This window comes from Acomys russatus, chromosome 31, assembly GCF_903995435.1.
Source record: "Acomys russatus chromosome 31, mAcoRus1.1, whole genome shotgun sequence".
Lineage (NCBI taxonomy): Eukaryota > Metazoa > Chordata > Mammalia > Rodentia > Muridae > Acomys > Acomys russatus.
In genome coordinates, this window is record NC_067167.1 from 28870832 (window position 1) to 28892537 (window position 21706).

At 37.4% G+C, this 21706-nt stretch overlaps 1 protein-coding gene across 1 annotated transcript in view; it reads right to left on the minus strand.

Moving 5' to 3' along the window:
* Positions 1-21706, minus strand: part of Otogl (otogelin like) — a 136541-nt gene that overhangs the window by 95425 nt on the left and 19410 nt on the right. Inside the window, exons 8-18 of the mRNA XM_051172978.1 lie at positions 20442-20647; positions 15217-15344; positions 14716-14822; positions 10887-10993; positions 10386-10511; positions 8647-8755; positions 7806-7852; positions 7248-7393; positions 5619-5742; positions 4716-4893; positions 1385-1509 (exon numbers count right to left, since the gene is read on the minus strand). Of these exons, the coding sequence (XP_051028935.1) occupies positions 1385-1509; positions 4716-4893; positions 5619-5742; positions 7248-7393; positions 7806-7852; positions 8647-8755; positions 10386-10511; positions 10887-10993; positions 14716-14822; positions 15217-15344; positions 20442-20647 (1403 nt within the window). The remainder of the gene's footprint in view (positions 1-1384; positions 1510-4715; positions 4894-5618; positions 5743-7247; positions 7394-7805; positions 7853-8646; positions 8756-10385; positions 10512-10886; positions 10994-14715; positions 14823-15216; positions 15345-20441; positions 20648-21706) is intronic.

A 21706-nucleotide genomic window follows, 5' to 3' on the forward strand; every position in this document is an offset into this window, starting at 1 on the left:
ATGCATGCATATGCAAAACAAATAACTGTACACTATTGATTAACATATTCCTAACTCCAAGAATACTGAAAGAGCAAAATAATGCACTGCTAAGGCCATTGGTTGTGCCCTAAGAATTTATAAATAAAAATGAATTAGAAGTGCCATTGTATAAAGGGTAATCCAAGAAGACTCTTGTGGAGAAATATCCAGAGCCTTGTCACGGTTACTGGCTTTTGTCTATTTTCTACCTTTTTTGGCATCTTTCTGAATCTACCTGTTTTGGATTTTTTTAAGCATAGTTCACAGCAAAAGCATAAAAGAAAATTTCTAAGGCATACACCACAGGAGGCATCAAGTGTTGGAGGAAAGTGGTGGATAATGTGGTAAAATGACACCTAGTGAAGGTTAATAAAGACCCAGCCAGAAGGGACAGCTTAGCAAGTGAACCCCACTGAAACCTTTACATGGTCACTTAAAAAGTAATAAAGTCATTGTAACATCAAGGAGCAAATCACCAATGTTAGAAAGAAGATATGAGAAAACCAACTAAGATTAGTTGAAGAAGTGAATTCATTTTTAAAGTATCGGGATGGAATGAAGAGGAAAGGGAGATGGGATTTAAAAGTCGTCAGTCATACAGGCTAACACTCTACCCTACTCATGAGATTACAAAGAGAGGGAGAAATTTACAATCGTTATTTGGATTAAAAGATCTCCTTTTTTTTTTAAAGTGTTGGGTGCAATATTATGTGTTCTTCTCAGCACATCGAACTAAACTAAACATAAAAGCCATTGAACAATAAGCATAGCCCTCACACATAACCAGTACAAAATGTGAGTATTGTCCATGGGTTCTCAGCAACATATAAAAATTAACTACATGAGAGTGGTAAAATAGGCAAAATAAGGAAACAAATTAAAATTACAAAATGTCTAAGTATGCACATTAGATTTTTGTCCTGAATGATTCTTTTTTTTAATTGAGAACCATGCTGCGAGTAGGACGAAATAGGAGATGCTCTTGGGTTATCGAGCTAAGAAACTGAAGCTGAGCATCCTGGCACGACAACAGCAGCCTTCGTGTGTTCTTTGCATCTGAAAACTCCAAGGCAACCCGTGTTTGAGAAGAGGACAATCATAAGTACTCGTGATGTGTTTATTTTTACATGTAAATTATTGGGTTGTGGTTTGTTGTTGTTGTTGTTGTTGTTGTTTTAAATAGCTTCAGTTCCACATAAAAGGTGTGGATTTAGGCGTATGATTCAACAAAAAGCACATAAGGAACAGCAGTGCTCTTATCATAGTGAATAAATCATAATTTAAAATCATAGCATAATATTATAAAATTAGAGTAACAAATTGGACATCTTCCCTAAGTCTACATGCAAAAAGGAAGACTTACTGTTCTGCTGGTTAATATTACAGGGGTCCACCATCGGGACATGGACGGGTGCGAAACAAGTGGAGGACACCCTCCACGCATGCGCATGGAGCTGTGGGGTTCCCTCTATCATGCCTGACGGAGAACTAGAGAGCCAAAAAAAAAAAAAAAAATGTCCATCATAGTCTCTCTCATTCCTTTTATTATTGCATACCCTCCAAATATTCAAATGAGTAAGCACTCTTTTTTCTTAATGTTCAACTAAGTCTTAGAAATGCAAGTTTCCTAGTGGTTTTTAAGCAATATAAAGATATAAACATCCTGTTCTTGACTTTTTTTTTCAAGGTGCTAAAGTATGGACATACATAATGTTAGTGGATCTTCATTTCTGCCTTGTGAAGAAAACACCCTTATGTCCATTTTATAAAGAAAGCAAAACAGTAGCTCGGAGAAATGCTCATCGGGTTTTCAAAGAAAGCACAGGATCACATCTGGCTCCCGCACAGCTACCACGCATCACGCACACACCCAAAACTTCAATCTCAGTGTGCTCTAAGGCGAATGCGGAAACGGAAGTACATGGTCCACATGCTCTATTCAAGCAATTGACAAATAGTGTAGTGTATAACACTCTATACGCTTGTCTCATCTATCGGTGTATATTGTATGGCCTGAGATACGAAGCAAACATAGTAGATTAAAACTGAGGTGAAAACTGATATAAAGTCCTCCTTTGTTCACGTGTACATACTTCTTCCGTTTCCTAAGCAGACTGAAACAGAAGGCAACAACCAAACCACCTTTTTAAAGTGAGACTACAATGTTGAGGGCTTAAATATGAAATTCCACCTTGGGTGGCCTTCATACACCACTAATTCAAGTGATTTCCCTATCAGGCACTGTGCCAGACCCTGTGAAGACTATGTACACAGATCAAGGGAGACCCAGCGCCCTGGAGGAATATATTGGCCGTTCTCTTAGGCCTGTGCTCCTGGTTGCAATATGTCTGAAATGAAGGGTGGGCTTTGACCTCCACTCTCTCAGTGCCCTTGAAGATGAGTGCCTTAATCACCACCCAGCTGAGAGCACTTCTTCAGGGACCAAGGAAGGCAAGAAAGGGGGAGGTGCACATGGCCCTGTGCATGAACTTTTCCCTCTCTCCTCCCTCCCCCCTCCCTTCCCCTCCCTCCCCCTCCTGCCCTCCCCTCATTCCTTTTCTTGTTTCTCAGCAAGCCTCTAGAACACTAAAGAGCTATAAGAAGCCTAACAAAAAAGTCTCATTTTGTTCAGATAAAGGTACTAAGACTCAAAGAAAAACCAAAAAAAAAAAAAACCTGCATGACTTCTAATGACTTCCTTCCCCCTCTGTCCCCAGCCTTCCTTCTCTCTGCCTCCCCCTTGGAAAACAAAATATCTCCTGGTTCCCAGGAAGAGCTACCCAGACTCCCACTCTCTTATTTCATTTAGCTGACTTAAAACAATAAATTTGTTAAAGATAGGAACCAGAATGTAGGCCTGTTTATTTATTGTATTTCATTTTTAAAAAACGGCCTCTCAGTTCACCATACTTGACTTACTCTAACAGGGCATGTAAAATAAATTCCCAATTAATATTTTTCCATTAAACTCTGTTTGTAGATTCACATTAACCTTTGTCAAGTAAAAAACTTTTAACTGCTTTAGTTTGAAAGGCCAAACAAAGTTTGAGAATTATCTCTGACTGAAATATTATCCTGCATTCTTATCGCGCCCGAATGTTTATGCACGGAGGAGACTGGTGCCTGGAGACTGGCAGACAGACCTGCCATCTGTTAAACACTGACTGCTAACCCATGCTGACAAACATAGCCGAGAAAGAGGCCTTGGATGTCTTTTCTGGACATCTAAGCTAAGCCTCCTAGCATGGTTTCTGTTTTGAAAATGTGACAGAGACGTTGTTATTCTAACCTCAAGTAAATAAAACAAAAGCAAATAAATTACATGAGAGATAATGTAAAATAAATTTTGCCTTACAATTTTTTAATTAAAATGGCAACTCTCATTGCCCATTCAGTGAGCTTCTTGGTGGCCTGTTAAAAGTTCTGCTCAGTTCAGTTGACAATACAGGATAGACAAGAATCCTGTGACTATGGGGACCAAGGATAGGTCCCTAATTCTCATAGGCTGGCATTTTGGTGTAAAAAAAATGAGAAATGATCATTTTCTTTTCACAACTAATCTGGATTTGATTATGGCTAGATATAAATTAATGAAAAAATGATGTCTGAATTGGTTTGACCATAAAATCAGAGTTCATGATCAAGCTTAGAAAGGGGAGAACCACAGAAAGAAAGATTATATGTGAAGATATTTTTAAAAATCTGTTATTTAGAGAACAGCTCTTCTATGACATGTTCCACTGCTCTGTGGGTTCTGAACACACACTTGACACTTCACATCCTGTCATGCCACAAAATGATAAATGCCTCCTGGGACACTTCAGATCAGACTTGAGACTATCGTATGTTATGAATTACAGTGTTTATACTGTAAAAAGATTTTTGTTCTTATACAAACACATAGCTTCATTTTAGAAAATGTATTTTTAATGTTCTCCTACAACCGTTACTCCCATGTAAATATCAAATTAATATACCTTTGGGCTATATTGTGTGAGAATGTTTGCTTTTAAGGAATTGTCATTTAACTTGTTGAGTTGAGTTATATCTTAAAAGTCGTTAAATTTTTTGCTTGAGATTAGGACAACATTTTCAAAAATATCTGCCATCTTATACTACATAGTTGTGTGAAAGAGCATTCTCATCACTGGTGATTATAAAATCAAAATACTGAGTGACTGTGAAATATGTTGAGAATGCTGTATATACTACAGCATAGCATATTTAATTCAAGTCTCTATATAAAAATGAGCAAGTACATTCATCTTCCTTTTATGCAATTTTGTACTCTCACTTTTAATAAATGACAAAATTATATGTATAGGAAAGAATTATTTAAAATAATTTTCTTATAGTTTTTTGCCACTATATGTTGGATATAAATCTTTATTTTTATGCATATATATACCCAGGACTGCACAAAGTCTTATGGGTAAAAGTGGTCTTGTGGGGGAAAACTTTAAGAAGCCCTAAGATAAGTGACTTTGAATGATTTGTTGGTTCCCATGGGGTCTTAGTCTCTTCTCTAATTAATATAACAAGGATAACTACACACGTTAAATATGATGATCTATGTGAGGCACTGAGCCAGTGATTGCTGGCCCTCTATCAGGTATGTAAACATTTTTAATGAATCGCTCTCCTCTAAACCAACAGCCATTAAACTCAACAAGCTGTACATAAATCATACTTACAGGAAGTCATCCCTGATGTTTCCGTTAAAGGTGCCGCACAGTCCTAGTGTCCTTCTTTTCCATGCACTAGAGAGCTGAATGTAAATTCTCTCTCCATCAATAGCAAACAAGATCTTTAAGCCAAATGTTGTTCTTAGGAGAATGAATAAGGATGACAGAGTTTGAATTTCAACAATGCCTGTAGGAAAATGACATACACAAATGGGTGTCGTCACATACAGGTAGTGTTCTGAGATGACAGAGGACAGCATTAGGCCTCTCCTTCTATGACACTGTAAGTGACAAGCTAGCTGGCAGGCTTTGCTTATGCTCCAGCGCTAAATCTATCCCTAGTGGCTGATGACTTTTCTCTTGTGTCCTGCCTTCTATCTCTTTTTCCCAGTCTTCAGCAAGGATTTCTGATAGACTCCTGCTTTCAACATGTAATTTCCATTGAGAAACATCTTAAGGAGTGCATAATGCTTAGATATTTGAATTCCACTCATCTTTTTCATAGAATGTTTGCTTGTGTGTGTGGTACTCGTGTGTGTGTGTGTGTGTGTGTGTGTGTGTGTGTGTGTGTGTGTGTGTGTGTGTTAGGGGCGAATGGTGACACATTCCTTCAGAAAATTCACCTTACCCTGCAAGTCTTGTTTCCAGTATTGGATGCTACACCTCCAAGGCTACACCTTTGACCCATAGGGTCCTATGCAAATCACTGAGTCTCTCATTTTATTGTGAGAATCTGTCTACTTGTGCAAATTCTAGGCCACTTGAGAAAAACAATAAACATGGTGGCCCCTGGTATTTTTGATGGAGGAACACAAGAACTCAGTAAATTCTAGAACATCAACCAAGACAAAAATGGGACCTTTAGGCTATGTTTGCTGTTGATGCTAATGGACTCACAGTGTTACTTCTTACCGTTCAGAGTGAAGCCTTGGTTAGGACTGGTGATGATTTGGCCTCCCCTACTGAGCGTTACTTGTTTGTTAAAATCATCTTCCAGAATTAGAGTTATAGACTGAAGGCAAACCAAACCCAGGTTCTACATAAAGGTCAAAGTATTGGTGAGAAAAAGAAAGAGAAGAAGACAAGGAAGGTGGGAGAAAGGAGAAAGAGAAAGAAGATAAAGATTATTTACAAATAAGACTTTCTGGTATATAAGAAGGCTTGGATATAATGAAACAACTGTTATATAGTCTATTTCATGTAACCTCACACATCGCAATATATGGTTTGCTATGATATATTGAATATATTATTCAATATATATAATATATAATATAAAAATATTTTATATAATATAACATAAAATGTTTCATAACATTTTTGGTGAAGTACCAGTAATTGGTTTCCATAACACATAGTTTTTCACTTAGCTAGTACAATTGACAAAATTGTCAATAAAGACCATAGCCAAGCAATTGAGGACTAATTGTGAAGTTAAATCAAACATTAATAAACTGCAATAAAAAAATCAGGCTGAAGCCAGGTGTGGCAGCTCACAGTTATTATCACAGCACTTCAGATGCTGAGGGAAGAAGAGTGCTACAAAATTAAGGTTAGCAAGAACATATCTCAAAAACAAACTATCTGGGAAAAAGCAAAGAAATTAATTTGTAATGTCTGTCTGAAAGGAACTTTGATTGGAATTAAGTTTGATTGTTAAAGATTTTGGATTTTTTTTTAACTTTTTGGGTTTGTTTTAAATAAATTATTAATGTGTTTACTTAAACAAAAGATCTAACTTCAAAATTATAAATGTCAAGAATTATATGTAATACCCTGTTACACAGATGGTTTGGTAGTAAATTAAAGCTTAGTCCTCTTGCAAAATTGTTCATTACATTTTCAAAAAGCAACATATGCAAATAAAGTCAATCCGTATTAAGTTTTATCTAGTAAAACTTATTTTGTTTTCATATGTAAATATATCTAAAATCGAGATTCTATACATCATCAATACATGTGAGGACTAATGTGGAGCACTATTCATTCTTTTGTGATTTATTAAGAATAATGACATCTTAATAATCAATACATTAAGAATAATGATTTACTTTATTCATCAGTGTTGGACTTTGGTTTTTTTATTTGTTTGTTTGTTTGTTTGTTTGTTTATTCTTGTTACATCTCAATAGTAATCCCATCCCTTGTATCCTCCCATTCTTCCCTCCCTCCCATTTTCCCCTTACTCCCCTCCCCTATGACTGTGACTGAGGGGAACTTCCTCCCCCTGTATATGCTCATAGGGTATCAAGTCTCTTCTTGGTAGCCTGCTATCCTTCTTCTGAGTGCCACCAGGTCTCCCCCTCCAGGGGATGTGGTCAAATATGAGGCACCAGAGTACGTGTGAAAGTCAGACTCCACTCTCCACTCAACTGTGGAGAATGTCCTGTCCATTGGCTAGATCTGGGTACGGGTTTGAAGTTCATGACCTGTATTGTCCTTGGCTGGTACCATAGTTTGAGCGGGATCCCGCTCAAACTATGGCAGTGTTGGACTTTGAAATACGATAAATCCTCTGCTTACTGCTAGGGTCATACTTACCTGTTCACAGTGAGCTTTCTGTAGAGTAATTGTGAATTTATCTTTTCCAGTTCCTTTCACAAGGATGTACTGGCACAAGCCAATGAAAGAATAATGGCGCCCATCAAAGGTGGTAAAATGCGAATCCCCCACAACAGAACACTGAACTATCAAAAATAAAGAAAGAAGGAGAAGAATGTAGACAAAGGAAGAAGGAAATAGTTATGTTAATTCCTAAAAAACAACAAGATAACTTGGGATAAATTAGCTAGCATACTTCAAAATAAAAGATAAAGCATTAATTCTGACAAATTAAGTTATTAAGTTTCACTACAAAGTATTAAATGATTTTTATATAGTTTTAGGCTTTATGTTTTGCCATTTAACAAAATCTAATGAAAGTTACCTATGCACTAGCACTAGGCATTCAATTTTCCTATTATCCTCTATATGTAAATTATGTTAGTATTCTTATATATATATGAGATACATTCATAATAACCAATATTATTTTTCCTTATAAATTAAAAACTATTTTTAAGATATTAAAATTTGTTTTTTAACATTTTAAAAGATTACCTGGACAGTCATGCTCAGTGCAGTTCCAAATTCCACCAACACATACACTAAACAAAATTACAAAGACATTAGCCTGACACCAAAAGTGTGCTGACATTTGCCTCAATATATTGATTTAATATACAAAATGCATCAAGCTAATAGGTTTTCTACTATCTGACTAGAAAAAACCTCTCTAAACGAGTTAAACTAATAGTTAGGAACTGGCTGGCTCACAAATGAATATCCACTATGCATCTATTTAATGCCATCAGACATTGACAAGAGGAAAGAGCCTTCATATTGTGTAAGACAAACACATCTTCCCTCCTTCACAAACAGAGGAGTTTCTGAGGAAAGAGTCTCTGATGCCATCAGCATCTGAGAACAGGGCTACTTATAAAATTGCATGTCTTTTCTGTATGTTGACAGCAAAGAGAAAAGAGCCAGAGTCATGGAGGAACTCCATAGTTACCCAGACTCTGCACTAGTTTAATAAGAAACGGTAAACCTTTTCGATCATGGCCCAAATTGGCAATAGACAGTCACTATATAAAGTATTGAGTACAGAAACCCAGGACACCATCTAGTTCTAAGAATAAAAATACGTGTTAATTAATGATTATGAATAACAAAATGGGATGGTCAGCATATGGGCATAGGATTTTATGGAATTACCAAGTGAAATAATAAGAATGCAAACACACAAAGATAACCAACTTGTGTAGTTCAAATTAAATACAAAATACATCTCAGAACTTGCAGATGAAGAGAAGCAATGACTCTGCAAGGTACCTGTCATGGCCACGTTGTTCAGTAGACTGACACTCAGAAATTACTCTCTAGCCCACTGGCCACTTACCATTCAGTGCACTCTTGTTCAATTTTTGAACCGACTGAATAAGCTAATCCATGAAAACTACATGGGCAACTTTCCAAAGAGATGCAAGTCCCATTCTCCATTATAAGACCTGCTTAGGAAAAACGTTTGTCACAGTCTCAAAGGAAATATTAAGGGTTATAGTCTTTGAATATAACAACGCAATCAAAATTATGCCAAGAACTTGCTTATAGTAGCAACTAGAAACAAAAATTCCTTCACTGCCAAGGAATATTCTAGAAACCTGGCTCTCACTTGGCGTCCACTTTATGAAGGTTTATTGCAATGAGTTTCAATTTTCATTTCCTATAACTTACCATCAAAATCTCAATGTCTACCAAGGAGAAGAAAGGCAACTGAAAATTACATCCTTGAATTTAAGGGAAGAAGAGGGGAAAAAAAGGGTGGTAGGTATATCCTTGGTTTATGTTCTGTTTGGCCCAAGATAAAAAGAGATTTACACTATCGGCACACAGAGATTAAAGAACTAGACAGTGCTACTCGATGGCCCAATGAAGAGCATTTGTTACAGATTTGTGAAAACAAATGATGATGGAGTGGAATTTAAATCAGCTCCCCCACCCACTGGCCCTTCTCATAGAAGGTTTCTGTAGGAAAAAGCATCGGCACGCCATAGCACATGGATTTATGATGCTCTGAAGCCATATCCTTATCGGGTGTTTGACTATAAGCAAACACCTCAAGACTGTCACCGGTCACTGCAATGGGAAGTCAGAAAAGGGGCTGGAAAGACCACATTTGTCGTTTGAGGACCTGGAGACTGAGCCTAGGTATTCTGCATACTACAGAAGTTCTTTACCACTAAGCTGCTCGCCCGCTCTTCTTCTTCTCCTACTTTGTAACTGTTTTTGAAGGGCAGAGAACAGGTTGGTCTAAGGATATGGCTCAGCGGGTAAAGCACTTGCTGTGTATGTAGAAGGGTTACTGTTTGGATCTCTGGAATGCCTAAAAGCAGGGCCTGCTGATGCCCACATGCGATTCCAGCACTGGGTTATTGAAAGGGCTTGGATGCCAGAACTTGGTAGTCAGCCAGGGTAGCCAAAACGGGAATGCCACGACTCAGAGGAAGGCCCTGTCTCAAACAATCAGCTAGAGCGGGATAGAGAAGTGCACATATATCAGCCTCGGGTGTCTACAAGCAGATGCACAATACAACATACATGAGTGGGCTCAGAAATACAGAGGGAAAGAGAGAGGGTGTGTGTGTGTGTGTGTGTGTGTGTGTGTGCCTTCTTTATAAGTGTCCATCCACACAATAACTTAAAACATCACTTCTATCGTTCGCTGTTATTTTCATTTCAAATATTAAAAATATACCAGAACTAAAATCTAACAACAGAAAACTCTGGAGGCCCTTTCATAACCTCACTTCCGGGGTCCAGAAAATAAAAATGGATAAAGTATTAAATATTACTAAACACTGAAAGAATAATTGATCACCTTGGGGATGAAAAGAATATGAGATTCCAATTCTCCTGAAATTTTTACCAAAAAAAAAAAAAAAAAAAAAAAAAAAAAGTCCCTTTTATTATTAAAGAAAACCAAGCATTCCTCTCAGTCACTTGAAGGTTTGAATAACACAAGAGCATGAAGCTGCAATAACTCCGATGTCTAGGAAAGGGCATCAAGACCCTGATACGCTCTTCACATAAGCAAGCACTGCTTTAGAGTATAGCACGTTTTCCTCATGAGGCGCTTACCGTCTGCACAGTAGCATCCATCAAGGCAGTGAAGATTGCTCCCGAGACACTGCTTGTCAAACGTGCAGCTTGGCGGGCAACAACTGATGCAATCGCGGTGGACAAAGCTGTCATCACACTTATCAACTGCAATGGGCAGACAGTGCGTGATGAGTCAATTGCATCCTCTTTCTTTCAAAAAACAGCGTTTAGGATCTGGCTTCAGAGCATAAATCTGTGTGCTACGGCATGCCAATGGTTTTTCTTATAGAAACTTGCTATGAGGAAGGCCAGTGGATGGAAGAGCTGATTTAAATTCTGCTCCATCACCATTTTTTTTTTTCACAAAGCAGTAACAAATACACTGCATTGGCCCATGGCCCATATAAACAAATGCATCAGTAATTTTTTTAAATCTTGCAATGTGTTAATTTTGAGAGTTGGGTAAACTGAATTCTAGGATAAGACTGAATTTTTTTTTTTTTTTTGAAAATGCATGCCTTAAGAAAAAAACAAACATACTGCATGCTGGGAAGTCATCCCTCCAGTCTTGAATGGGGAAGCCAGCATGGGAGCAGGCTCTAGCATACTCAGTGGCTGCTCGACAATAGGTTTCATCATCATCAGTTCTAGAAAGAAAAACAAAACAACAACAACAAACAGAGCATCATCACATGGGAATCTAGACAGAATTCTGTTGGGAGTCCCTAGTCTCAAGCAATGGGGGTCTGGTGAATAATATTAGTTGACATCAGAATACATGTCTTCCATAACACACTTCATAGGAGACAAGAATGCAGAAAACACATATATAAAAGATTCTAGATGCATACACCCACCTAAACTTAGTACAGTACATGTCAACAACATATCATAACTTTTTAGTAGTCTGAACACTATTCCTATGGGTCAAGTAAAAACTATAGTGAAAAATATTTATATTGAAATTTTAAATTTTTTATATGTATGTATACTTCTATACAAAATATCCTAGACTTTTTAGAATTTAATAATCATTAAATTCAGATAAAACTAAATGAAATTAAAACATACATTTATATTTCTACAAAAGTATCAAGGATGAACATTTTTTCTAGTTGCCTCATTGTGAGTTGCCCTCCTAAGGATTACATTCCTTCCATAGTGGTCCTTGCCATAACAGTCCAAAATATTTCCAGAAAGACTTAATAACATTTAACTTAAGATTTAAAGGGAAATTTTTTTCATCTCTTTCACTGAAGCTAGACATTTTTACAACATTGCCACAAGTAAATTATCTCTAATTATTTTTCTTGTAACCACTGTAGAAGCTCTCTAAACAATAATTTCTTATGGGATCTGCCAGTTCCCAAAGCAGATTAACAAGGAGCTTTCAAAATAAACAGGTTTATAACAAGGTAGCGAGCTTAGTTTTCAACCCAATCCATACTCAAGATTGGATAGTTAAGCATCTTAAAAGATAATGATCTGAAGAATGTTCCATTCGGTGACTCCTAACATTTTCACTCTTTGTTTTATAAAAGCCACCTTCTCCAATTGCCCTTATTCTGTGCTACTGTAATTGGAACCCAGTAGCTTATCTAGTCCAATTAATGGAGCTTTAGAAGGCAAAAGAGAAGTCTGTCCACATAAATTTCAGGAGCTCAGAAAACTCTCAAAGTACCGACAGAAAAGTCTTTCTGAAAAGGAGTGTATGTCAAAAATTCCTGAGGTTCTGGGACAGACTTATCTTAAAATATGATGCACGGTTTACCTGAAAAAAAAAATGTGAGTGTTCCCTACAGTTGATAGTGATTTTGAAAGTTACCAGAGAAAGTGATTTGGGGCTTGCCCAGTGGTGCAACACAAATATTAAAATATCTGCCATTTACTGAGTGTCTACGGTACTCAGGAACCACGCCTGTCACACAGTCTTATGGCACCTGTTGAAAAGCATCACAATCAGGCTGGAAGGAAATCGCTGTCCTTACTTACAGAGAGAAAATGAGTTTATTTTCTATTTGGATGGCAACTCTAATGAGAAAAACAAGCATTATATAATACCTGTTTCTAATTCAATTGACGTTGGCATGCCAAAAAAAAAATTAAAATCATTTCTTTGCTGCCAAGTTTTTACAAGCAGAACCAGGAAGGCATAATTACAAGGACTGTTCTGTTCCTGCCCAAATGCTACCTCTTCGGTGGAGCCTTGAATGCAGTCTTTGATCTCTGTGTGACCATCACAAGCTGCAGGAAAACAAGTGTGCCATTGCTAGGAACCTGCTTCTCTGCCACATTAGGATTTAGGTTTTCAAGGTGAAGCCTATATGGACGTGGTTTCTCTGTGTCTGTGTGTCACATGGCTTAGCTAAATAAGCACAAAAGATGGGCATCAAGTCGATTGCAATGTGTCATAATAAAAGTAAGAAATGTGTATGTGTTCCGCCAGTTCACCTTTCCAGTTAACAGGAGCCTTCTGAACCAGTTCCATCACAGAGGAAAAGAAAAGAATCCTTCATTTCTTACTTAAGAAAGGAAGGACAGGAAAGAAGGTATGCCCTGAAGAAAATACTGAAAATGGAAGCACATTCTCTGGTGTTTCCCACTTTGGCAGTCTCCACTAAACTCAAACACAATCCCTTCCTCTCACATGACCTGCCCGTCCTGCCCCTATCCCTGTTTTTCCATCTCAAACACATGTCGTAATGGTCAGCTAATTGAAACCGCTAACCCTAAGGTAATTCTCTATCTCACCATTATGTTCAATTTATCCTGGAGAAAGAAAAATCAGAGTTTCAAAAAAAAAAAGTTAATTTTTCACTGAAAGCTTATATGATGTAGCTATAAGGGAGAACTGTTTTTATCTCTAGTTTCCCCTTCTTTTCACTATTAGAACTTTGTATACTTCCTGGATGCATCGATACTCAGCAAAATAACATCAATAGCTTTCTGTGTATCTAGGTACAGCCATGTTTCTTCATTCTGGTCCAGGAGGTTTAGACTGGGGGCTGTAGGGCTATATATGAACCTTCCAGGTCAAGAACGCTAGCCCTCTGTTTAATCTCTCCCTTTCTGACAGCTAACATGAAGACAAGAATGAGGAGCCAGGTTGGCCCTTGAAATGAAGAATAATACAAGGCCATTGTATATCAACAAGACTGCAAAGTCACTGTGGAGCTTATGGAACAGAGCCATGATGTTAATCCAAGAGCAATTACTGGCTGGACTTTTAAATGAGAGAAGTATAAACATTCCATTTACATTTATCCAGCCTTACTTTGACTAGTGAAGCAGCCAAATTAATAAATAGAGAATGACTTTCTTGAACCTACCAAAAGATACTTTATCTCAGCCTACAAAAGGAAATGAGTGCTAAAGATGAGCATGACAAAGCAATTTAGGAGAGTTCCAAACAATGGACACAAGCCACTGTGGAGAAAGAATAATTTTTTATAATTCTATATAAATGGGGAAATAAGGGACATGCCTACCTTTGTGGATCTTGAAAGGGAAAAAGCCAATTTAAGTAAAAGATCAAAGACATAACGATTGGTCTTTTTTTTTTTTTTTTTAAAGAAAAAAAAAGGAAGAAGAATGTTTCAAAAATGCCTACAAAAGGTCATAGAACATCACTGAGGAAGACAAACTCTTTGAAAGCTTTGTAGTTTTTTAGCAACCCCTGGATTGGAGACTGTCTACAAGTCAGGGCATAACTGCACTCAATTCAAAAGCCATCCATAAAGCCAATCAGTTTGTTTCAATATTTGGAAAACATCATATATTTAATACACTTTTATAATAAGCAATTTGTCTAAAGAAGAGTATTTACAGGTAACATTATTTCAGCACTATTTTTTTGATAGTACCTTTGTGAAAAGTAGAGATCTTAACCAGCTACCAAAAAGTTAAATGGCTTTACTTCACCAAAAATTAGTTCGCACTTCCACAAAAATGTCCAAGTGTACTGTTTTTATTTCTTGAGACTTATTAAATATTCAGATATACAAAATTATTAAAGTGCAACTAAATTTTCAACTTGACTAATCACATATACTTGATAAACAAAAATAAACAAAATGGGTAATTTGTCTTAATTTCTATAATGAACACAGAGTGATCAGTTTGTTGCCTAGACAACATTCAATTCTGAATATTGCTGGCCTGGAATAGCATAAAGCAATCAGTGGCCAGGGATAAAAAAAAACATTAAAGGTTTATTTCTAATCATTTCCAATTGAAATTGAGCATTTCCTCCAATTGTACATAAAGGTATCGAATCACAATGTTATTAGCAACATGTGATTTTTGTCAGCAACTTGTCTCACTTATATTTTCATGTATTCTCATTTCAAATACTAATTGTTTCACTTACTTGCACAGATCATTAACACAGCTAGCAATATATAAGTATGGATCGATGTATTCGTGGCAGCTCAAAAAAGGAAACTGCAGCAATATCTGGCATTTGAAGAAGATTGCCTGTGTGAAAAACAGACAACAATCATCAGAAAGCTAACGGGTCCATGAGTATGCTCATTCCTCTTGGGGCACAGCTACCTGCAGAACTCCGTGTTCTCACCAGGAGAGGGCAGATCGCTTACACTTATATGCAATGAACAACTTCCTATGTATTTTCTTTTTTTTTTTTTTTTTTTTTTTTTCCTATGTATTTTCTTGATGAATCACTGCATTGGTGAATCCCATTATATTCCCTATTTCCGAAATTAATGTGAGGTCATTCCATATTGCAATTACATAACCTGAGTTCAATAATTTAATTACAGTGAATTTGCACTAAAATGCTTAATGCTAACTATGCAAAATAGATTTGTATTAAGTCCAACATGCTGAAAATTGTTTATAGCAAACTTACCTCAAATGCTGGCATTCCACTGGAGCATGGATTTGGAAAGTCTGAAGGAATGGGCACACATTTGGGGTCATCTAGAGTTTGCACCAGCCAGCTATTTGCAAACATAGCAATGTCCTCTGTGTAGTCCTCTATTGCAATCAGACATAAACAGAGTTCTATCAGAGTCACTTTCACAAACCCCTCATCATGTAAATGTAATGTGTGCACACATCCACATCCACCCATGCGTGAACATGCGCAAAAATGAGCATGCACACAAACACGTGCACACATTCTGAAAGGTCCTTTTCCATTTTTGAGAGTAAACAATAAGAAAAATATATGGAAACCATAAAAACCTTTCAGAAAACACACATGGAAGCAAGGCAATACTAGAACAGAACCCAAAGAAAAAGATGCTAAGAAATGAATCTATTTCATTTAAATATTATGAAGAGTGGATTAAGACATACTTTAAAGGGGTCTCAGTATTAAGAAGCCCAACAGATCCCAGAATAATTAAGGGATAATATTTAGGAGTTCATATATGATCCAAAATAGTCAGTGGTGAACAGCCTGTAACATATCAGATTTAAATTGCTTCACCACTTGGCCTCTGAATAAGTTTAAGACAAGATATGGAAATAAATCCTGCCCCATGTTCAGGTAAAGCTGAATCTCAAATCTCCTTGGCTTGCAGAAACATTTACAGCAGAAGAAATTGATATTGGAGCTTCGGATTTTCTGCCACCTAGACTTGACGGCCATAGGTCAGCCACTGGTGGCAAAGACTACACTTATTAATCCGAATCTCAAGTGGACTGCTTCGCCAGTTTCCTTGAGCACATTTAAAGGAGGGGAATATGTGCAGCCTACTAGCTAGTGCTGGTTAAAGGCTTTGTTCACAGGAATGCTTTGCCCTTTGTGTAATATTCCAGACTTCCTATTGCCTGGGCAGGGTGGGCAGGGTGGGTACTGGCCATTCCCATGCCATGCCTCCCTCCCACCCCCTCCACGGGCTCCAGCTCTGGCACAACCTTCTCCTGCCACCTGGTTTTTGGGAATTGCTCATTTACAACTTAAAGACCCATATCTTCAAGAGCCTCTTCCTCCTTCTTCAGAGCCCTCCTTGGATGTTAGGCAGGAAGATCTCAAACTCGACAGCTCTCCCTGGCTACAAATGAGTTCAAGGTCAATCAGGGTAATTTAGCGAGAAAGGAAAGGAAAGGAAGGCTGGGAGTGCACCCTAGTGACAGAGCTCGTGCCTGCTATGTACAAGACCATAGGTTCAGTTCCTAGTACTGCAAAAATACGTTTAAAAAGCCACTCGTCTCTCCATTTCCTCTCTTCATTTAGGACTCCGTTAATGGGGCTTTATGAAAACAATTTCCAGGTCATTGCCAACACTTGTTCTATTGTTCTTACCTCATTTCCCACTTTCTGTCATGGCTGTTGTTTCTCACAAAAATTACATTTTGATTTGTCCCCTTATTTATTTTGCCTTCTATTAAAGTAAATGAGACACAGTCTTCACTGTTTTATTCCTGCATCCTTAGTTTAATATCTAACATATAACACATGCTCAAAATATATTTACTAAATAAATGAATGAAAATGTAGATGAATGTGCAATATTTATTAAATTATATTCTTGATTTTACAAGTATATCTGCCCACTTTTACAGTCTGCGGAATTGCTGGACACTTTACGCACTAAACAAAACCTGATCAAAATACTTAGTTAAGAAAAAAAAAACTGATGTTCTCCTTAAGTAAAACTACAGCCATGTTTCACTTCAAAATGCCACTTTTTTAAAGTATGAAGAACAAAAATATTTCCAAAAGTCCCATTTGATATTACAAAACAGCCTGGGCAATGCCTTAGCGCAGTGGTTCTCAACTTGTGGGTCAAGATCCCTTTGGAGGTGCATATCAGATACCCTGAATATCAGCTATTTGCATTGTGATTCATAATGAGTAAAATTACAGCTATGAAGTAGCAATAAAATGATGTTATGGTTGGAGGTCACCACAGCATGAGCTGTATTAAACCGTCACAGCATTAGGAAGGCTGAGAACCACTGGCTTAGATTTTACTGAACCCCTAGTTTTAGATTCAAACACTCAACAAGTTCTACTACATTGTATCAGTAAAAGAGCCATACATGTTTATTATGGGACTTTGAATACATATATATTGAATATATATATATATTGAATAAACATATATATGTTTAGAAGCCCACTATATGACGTTTTCTATAGGAGATGCTGTCAGAATATTAGAACATAGATAATAGTGGAAAAGTACTATTAATTATCAAGTTGGGAAAACTGGGAGTAAAGCAGGACCTTTGGGTTGCTGTCAAGCAAAACAAACACACGAATCCTCAGTGAGACAACAAATTAAATTCCTCCTCTTTGCCCGGAAATTCTGAGAAGGCTCAGATTTTGCGCATGAAGTCATCCTCGAAGGATAAGTAGGAACGCAAGGGGAAATGGAGTTTAATTACTCGTGGGAAGCAACATATTCAGTAGCAGTCTGTCAGACTATCCAGCCCTTGATCCAGTCAACAAGTGCCCATCCTGAGCTTCAAGCAAACTCTAGATACCTTAGAGCCAAAGGTGACATGCACATCTCTGGAAATTGCCCTGTACGTTTACAATACAGGGAGAAACAGAAGAGCAGACTCATTTAGTGTCCCTACAACTTAATTTAAATGAGTTTTCTTTTTAATGATTCTGTCTTGCATTGTGTACGAGATTGTGAAAGAGTCAATTGCCTTTCTTTGGGTTTCTCCCATAGACATCCAAGAACCTGTCTTCTTCTGTCCTGATAGCTCAGCCTTAATTCAATTCAATTTTGCTGGTCTTCCCGCCTGTTCCTCACCTAATAGGCTTTTGCTTCCTGCCTCCACTCACTTCACTGCCAAAAAAAATCATTCTCTGTTCCAGAACTCCTGAGTGAGCTGCCCCTGCACATGGATGCCTGGTCCATGTTCCTGACAAGGGCAGATGCCATTTTCCACTCTCACCACCACACCAGCTTCCCTGAAGAAGCAATCTTTCCAACCCCAACACTAAGAACTGGACTGAGTATTGTATTTTTCATGAAACTTCAACACAGAAGGAAAATTAATCAGTAATTACTACTTGACTGATTCCATATTAGATCCAAATACTCCTGTCTAACATAGTCTCAGGACTCCAAATTTGTGAGCCTTCTCATCCGCAATCTACAGTGGATACAAGTTCCGTTTTGTGCTATTCCTGATTCTGTGCGTTTGCATTGTGCTCACGGACTTCTGAGCACTCCATTTACATTTTCTCATTAGATATTCACACACTGGGAGGCACTGAGCACTGTTTCCATTATTTCCATCCTATATATAAGGAAATTTACTCATTGGAGCCAGGCTTTCTAATCTAACTTGTAGTAAACTAGTCTTGATGATAAATTATCCATGTAACACGAGTAAATATTTGCATTTTACTGAGGGCTTCTTTAAAATATACAGACATATTTCCACTCCTATGGGATACCTGGAGACTATTATAAAGCAAATAAAATAGATTAAGCATTATCTATGTGATGGGCAATCTACATGTTTACAGGGATTCTCTCATGTAATCCCTGCCACTCTGTGAAAATATATACTGTCACATCATTAAAATAAAAAAAAAATGTAATCAATAGCAAAGCAGAATTTTTATCACACATTCTTACTGGCACAGTGTACACTCTGGAATGTACATCCATTAGAGCACAACACACAGGCAACTATTGTTAAGTCTGTAATACAAACAATATTCCATCACAATCTAGGCACTTGTTAGCAATTGTATCTGAGTGTGTTTACCTGTAATAACATCTAATACAACTCTAATAGAATCAACTGGCAGATTCAGTAATTTGTAGGCTGTGGTTTAGTTGTAAACATCTTACCAGATGATATGAGGGTTAGGGATAATGTTCTTATGTGCTCATATTAAACATGACGTCACACAGTAAGGTACACTTCTACTATCACTGATTACTCTAGAAGTCCAGAATTACTATGTTCCTCTTTCCCAGCAACGGAAAGATTCAGTGGCTCGACTTCAAAAATATGTAATAGTGTAAGCACAGTTCAAAGCCAGGCCCACTGGTACTAAGAACAATGTTCATTTTTATTATTAATTTTATATAATTACTCACTTTACTGCCTGATCCCAGTCTCTTCCCTCCTGTCCTCCAAGTCCCGTCCTCATGCCCCCTTGCCCACAATTTCCCCTCTCCTTATTAGAGAAGGTTAAGCCCCTAACCGGTATGAACCCCAGCACCTCAAGCCACAGCAGGACTAAGTGCATCTTCTTCCACTGAGGCTAGACAAGGCAGCCCAGAAACAAGAAAGAGATCCAAAGCCAGGCAACAGAGTCAGAGACAGCCCCTGCTCCCATTGTTAGGGGACCCAGATGATGACTATGCTGCACATCTGCTACTTATGTGTATGGGGTATAGGTCCAGGCCATGCAAAGGCCCATAGGGGTTCACAGAGACTGAACCACCAACCAAAGGGGGGATATATATGTGTGTGTGTGTGTGTGTGTGTGTGTGTGTGTGTGTGTGTATACATGTGTGTGTGTGTGTGTGTGTATTCCTTATGTACACCTCAATCATGGTTATGGTCTGTGGTTCTCTGACTCTTAAGTAGTCTCCAAACAGAACTGTACTCTGTAACTAGTGATTACTGAAGCAAATTCTATGCCTTAGATTCAATAGGTAACCCAGAAAGCATATAAAAACCTTTCCTGCTTGCTATGCTAAGTGGGTAATCCCAATTTCATCTCATCATCTTTACAAAACTATTATTTGGGAGTCATTTTAACTTATTACTGTGTCCTAAAGTAAACACATTCGAGGCAAAAGGTTGAAGTCCCTAGAGTATGAACTCCAAGAATGGGGAGTTATGCCTTTCGTTCACTGCAGCTCACAAATCCATATCGTGGTATATGTAGCATCCATGTATTTCCTGTTGCAAACTAAATATTCAGTTAACATTTGCTATGTGAACAATTGCTGCATCTCAACTTAGCACGCGTTGTTAGAAAATGTTTTCCATCTTAACTGGACCCTTGAAATCACGAGAGTAGACAAATGGTAGCCACGGACTTTTCACCACTGGGTAAGTCTTCCGGCTAGCTGCTGTTTGACAAGGAATAATACTCTAAAGGAACCAGCCGTTTCTTTTTCTCCAGGTCCTTACCTTGCTCAATCACAAAGTCATCTGACTGAATGCCATTATAGTTTGCACACAGGCCACACGATTTCCCTTTGTGCTCCTCAGACAGCTTGAGGTAAATTCCTGATATTCCATCCCAAGCCAATGAAAATCCAAAGGTTGTTTTCACCAGAATATAGTCAGCTAGCTTCTCGATATACACTTGCCCAATTGTCTGAGGCAGAGACAAGCTGGAAAACAAAACGATGTGATGTATGAACCTTGGCCACATTAAAGCTATACATGCTGTGTTCTCAAGATGACACAGGTAATGATTGATGGAGATTTTTTACACAGAGTTGTTGAATGGGCTATGCAGGGAGATTCCCCCAAAGATTTTATTCTATAGGAAACCTCAAAATTCTTGACAAGTTTAATATTTAAATTAAAAGACAAGGAACATGCCATTGATGTGGAGTTAATACGTACAACTTAGTAGTTGTTTCAAAAACCAGGAATATAAAGCTGAACATTATACATGATCTTTTCAGTGCAGAAACTATATCTATTTGGAAGGATGAGGGTTACAGACTATTCTTCATGCAGACAGTTAAAGATAATATAAAAATCCTGCTCAATAGTTCTGAAGTACAGACATGCAATAGCCAAAATATGTGATGCCCTTGAGATCTGGTTTTATTTCATTTTATTTTCAACTAAAAAAAAACCTAGCCAAATGAACATTGCAAAAGTGTAAGTCACTTAGAAAATAAAGAACACTGTCCTCCTTCCATTTATAAATGGTCCAGTAAAGAACAAGTCCTAATCATAAAATGAATTCAAGAAGATCATTTTTATTAAGGTAGTCATGGCCAATAAAATCAGAAACCGTGGTGTAAGATAGGTCATTAATAGATATAGTCATACCTTTCTCTCAAAAAATTCAAATTAGTAATTTCTGTTCTGGAAAGAGAACAGTTATAGCCAACAAAAACTACACAAGTAAGCAAACTAACAGATAATCCTCCAAAGAAAGGTTATAAAATCTCTGTAACCATCTACACAGAGGGTTTTTCATACATAAATATTTGTAGAAAATAGGTTTAAGCAGAGATGTAGCTATGAATTGTAATTAGAAAATACAAGACTAGTTAACAAAAATGTTGTGATTAAAAGCTAAATATATAGAGTTCATAGGAAAAGTCACTATGAAATCACAATGAAAATATTATTCTTTAGATTTTAAAAGTTTATAAAAATCTCTTTTTTTAAGTAGTGGATGATATTTTATAATCATATTTTACACTAGT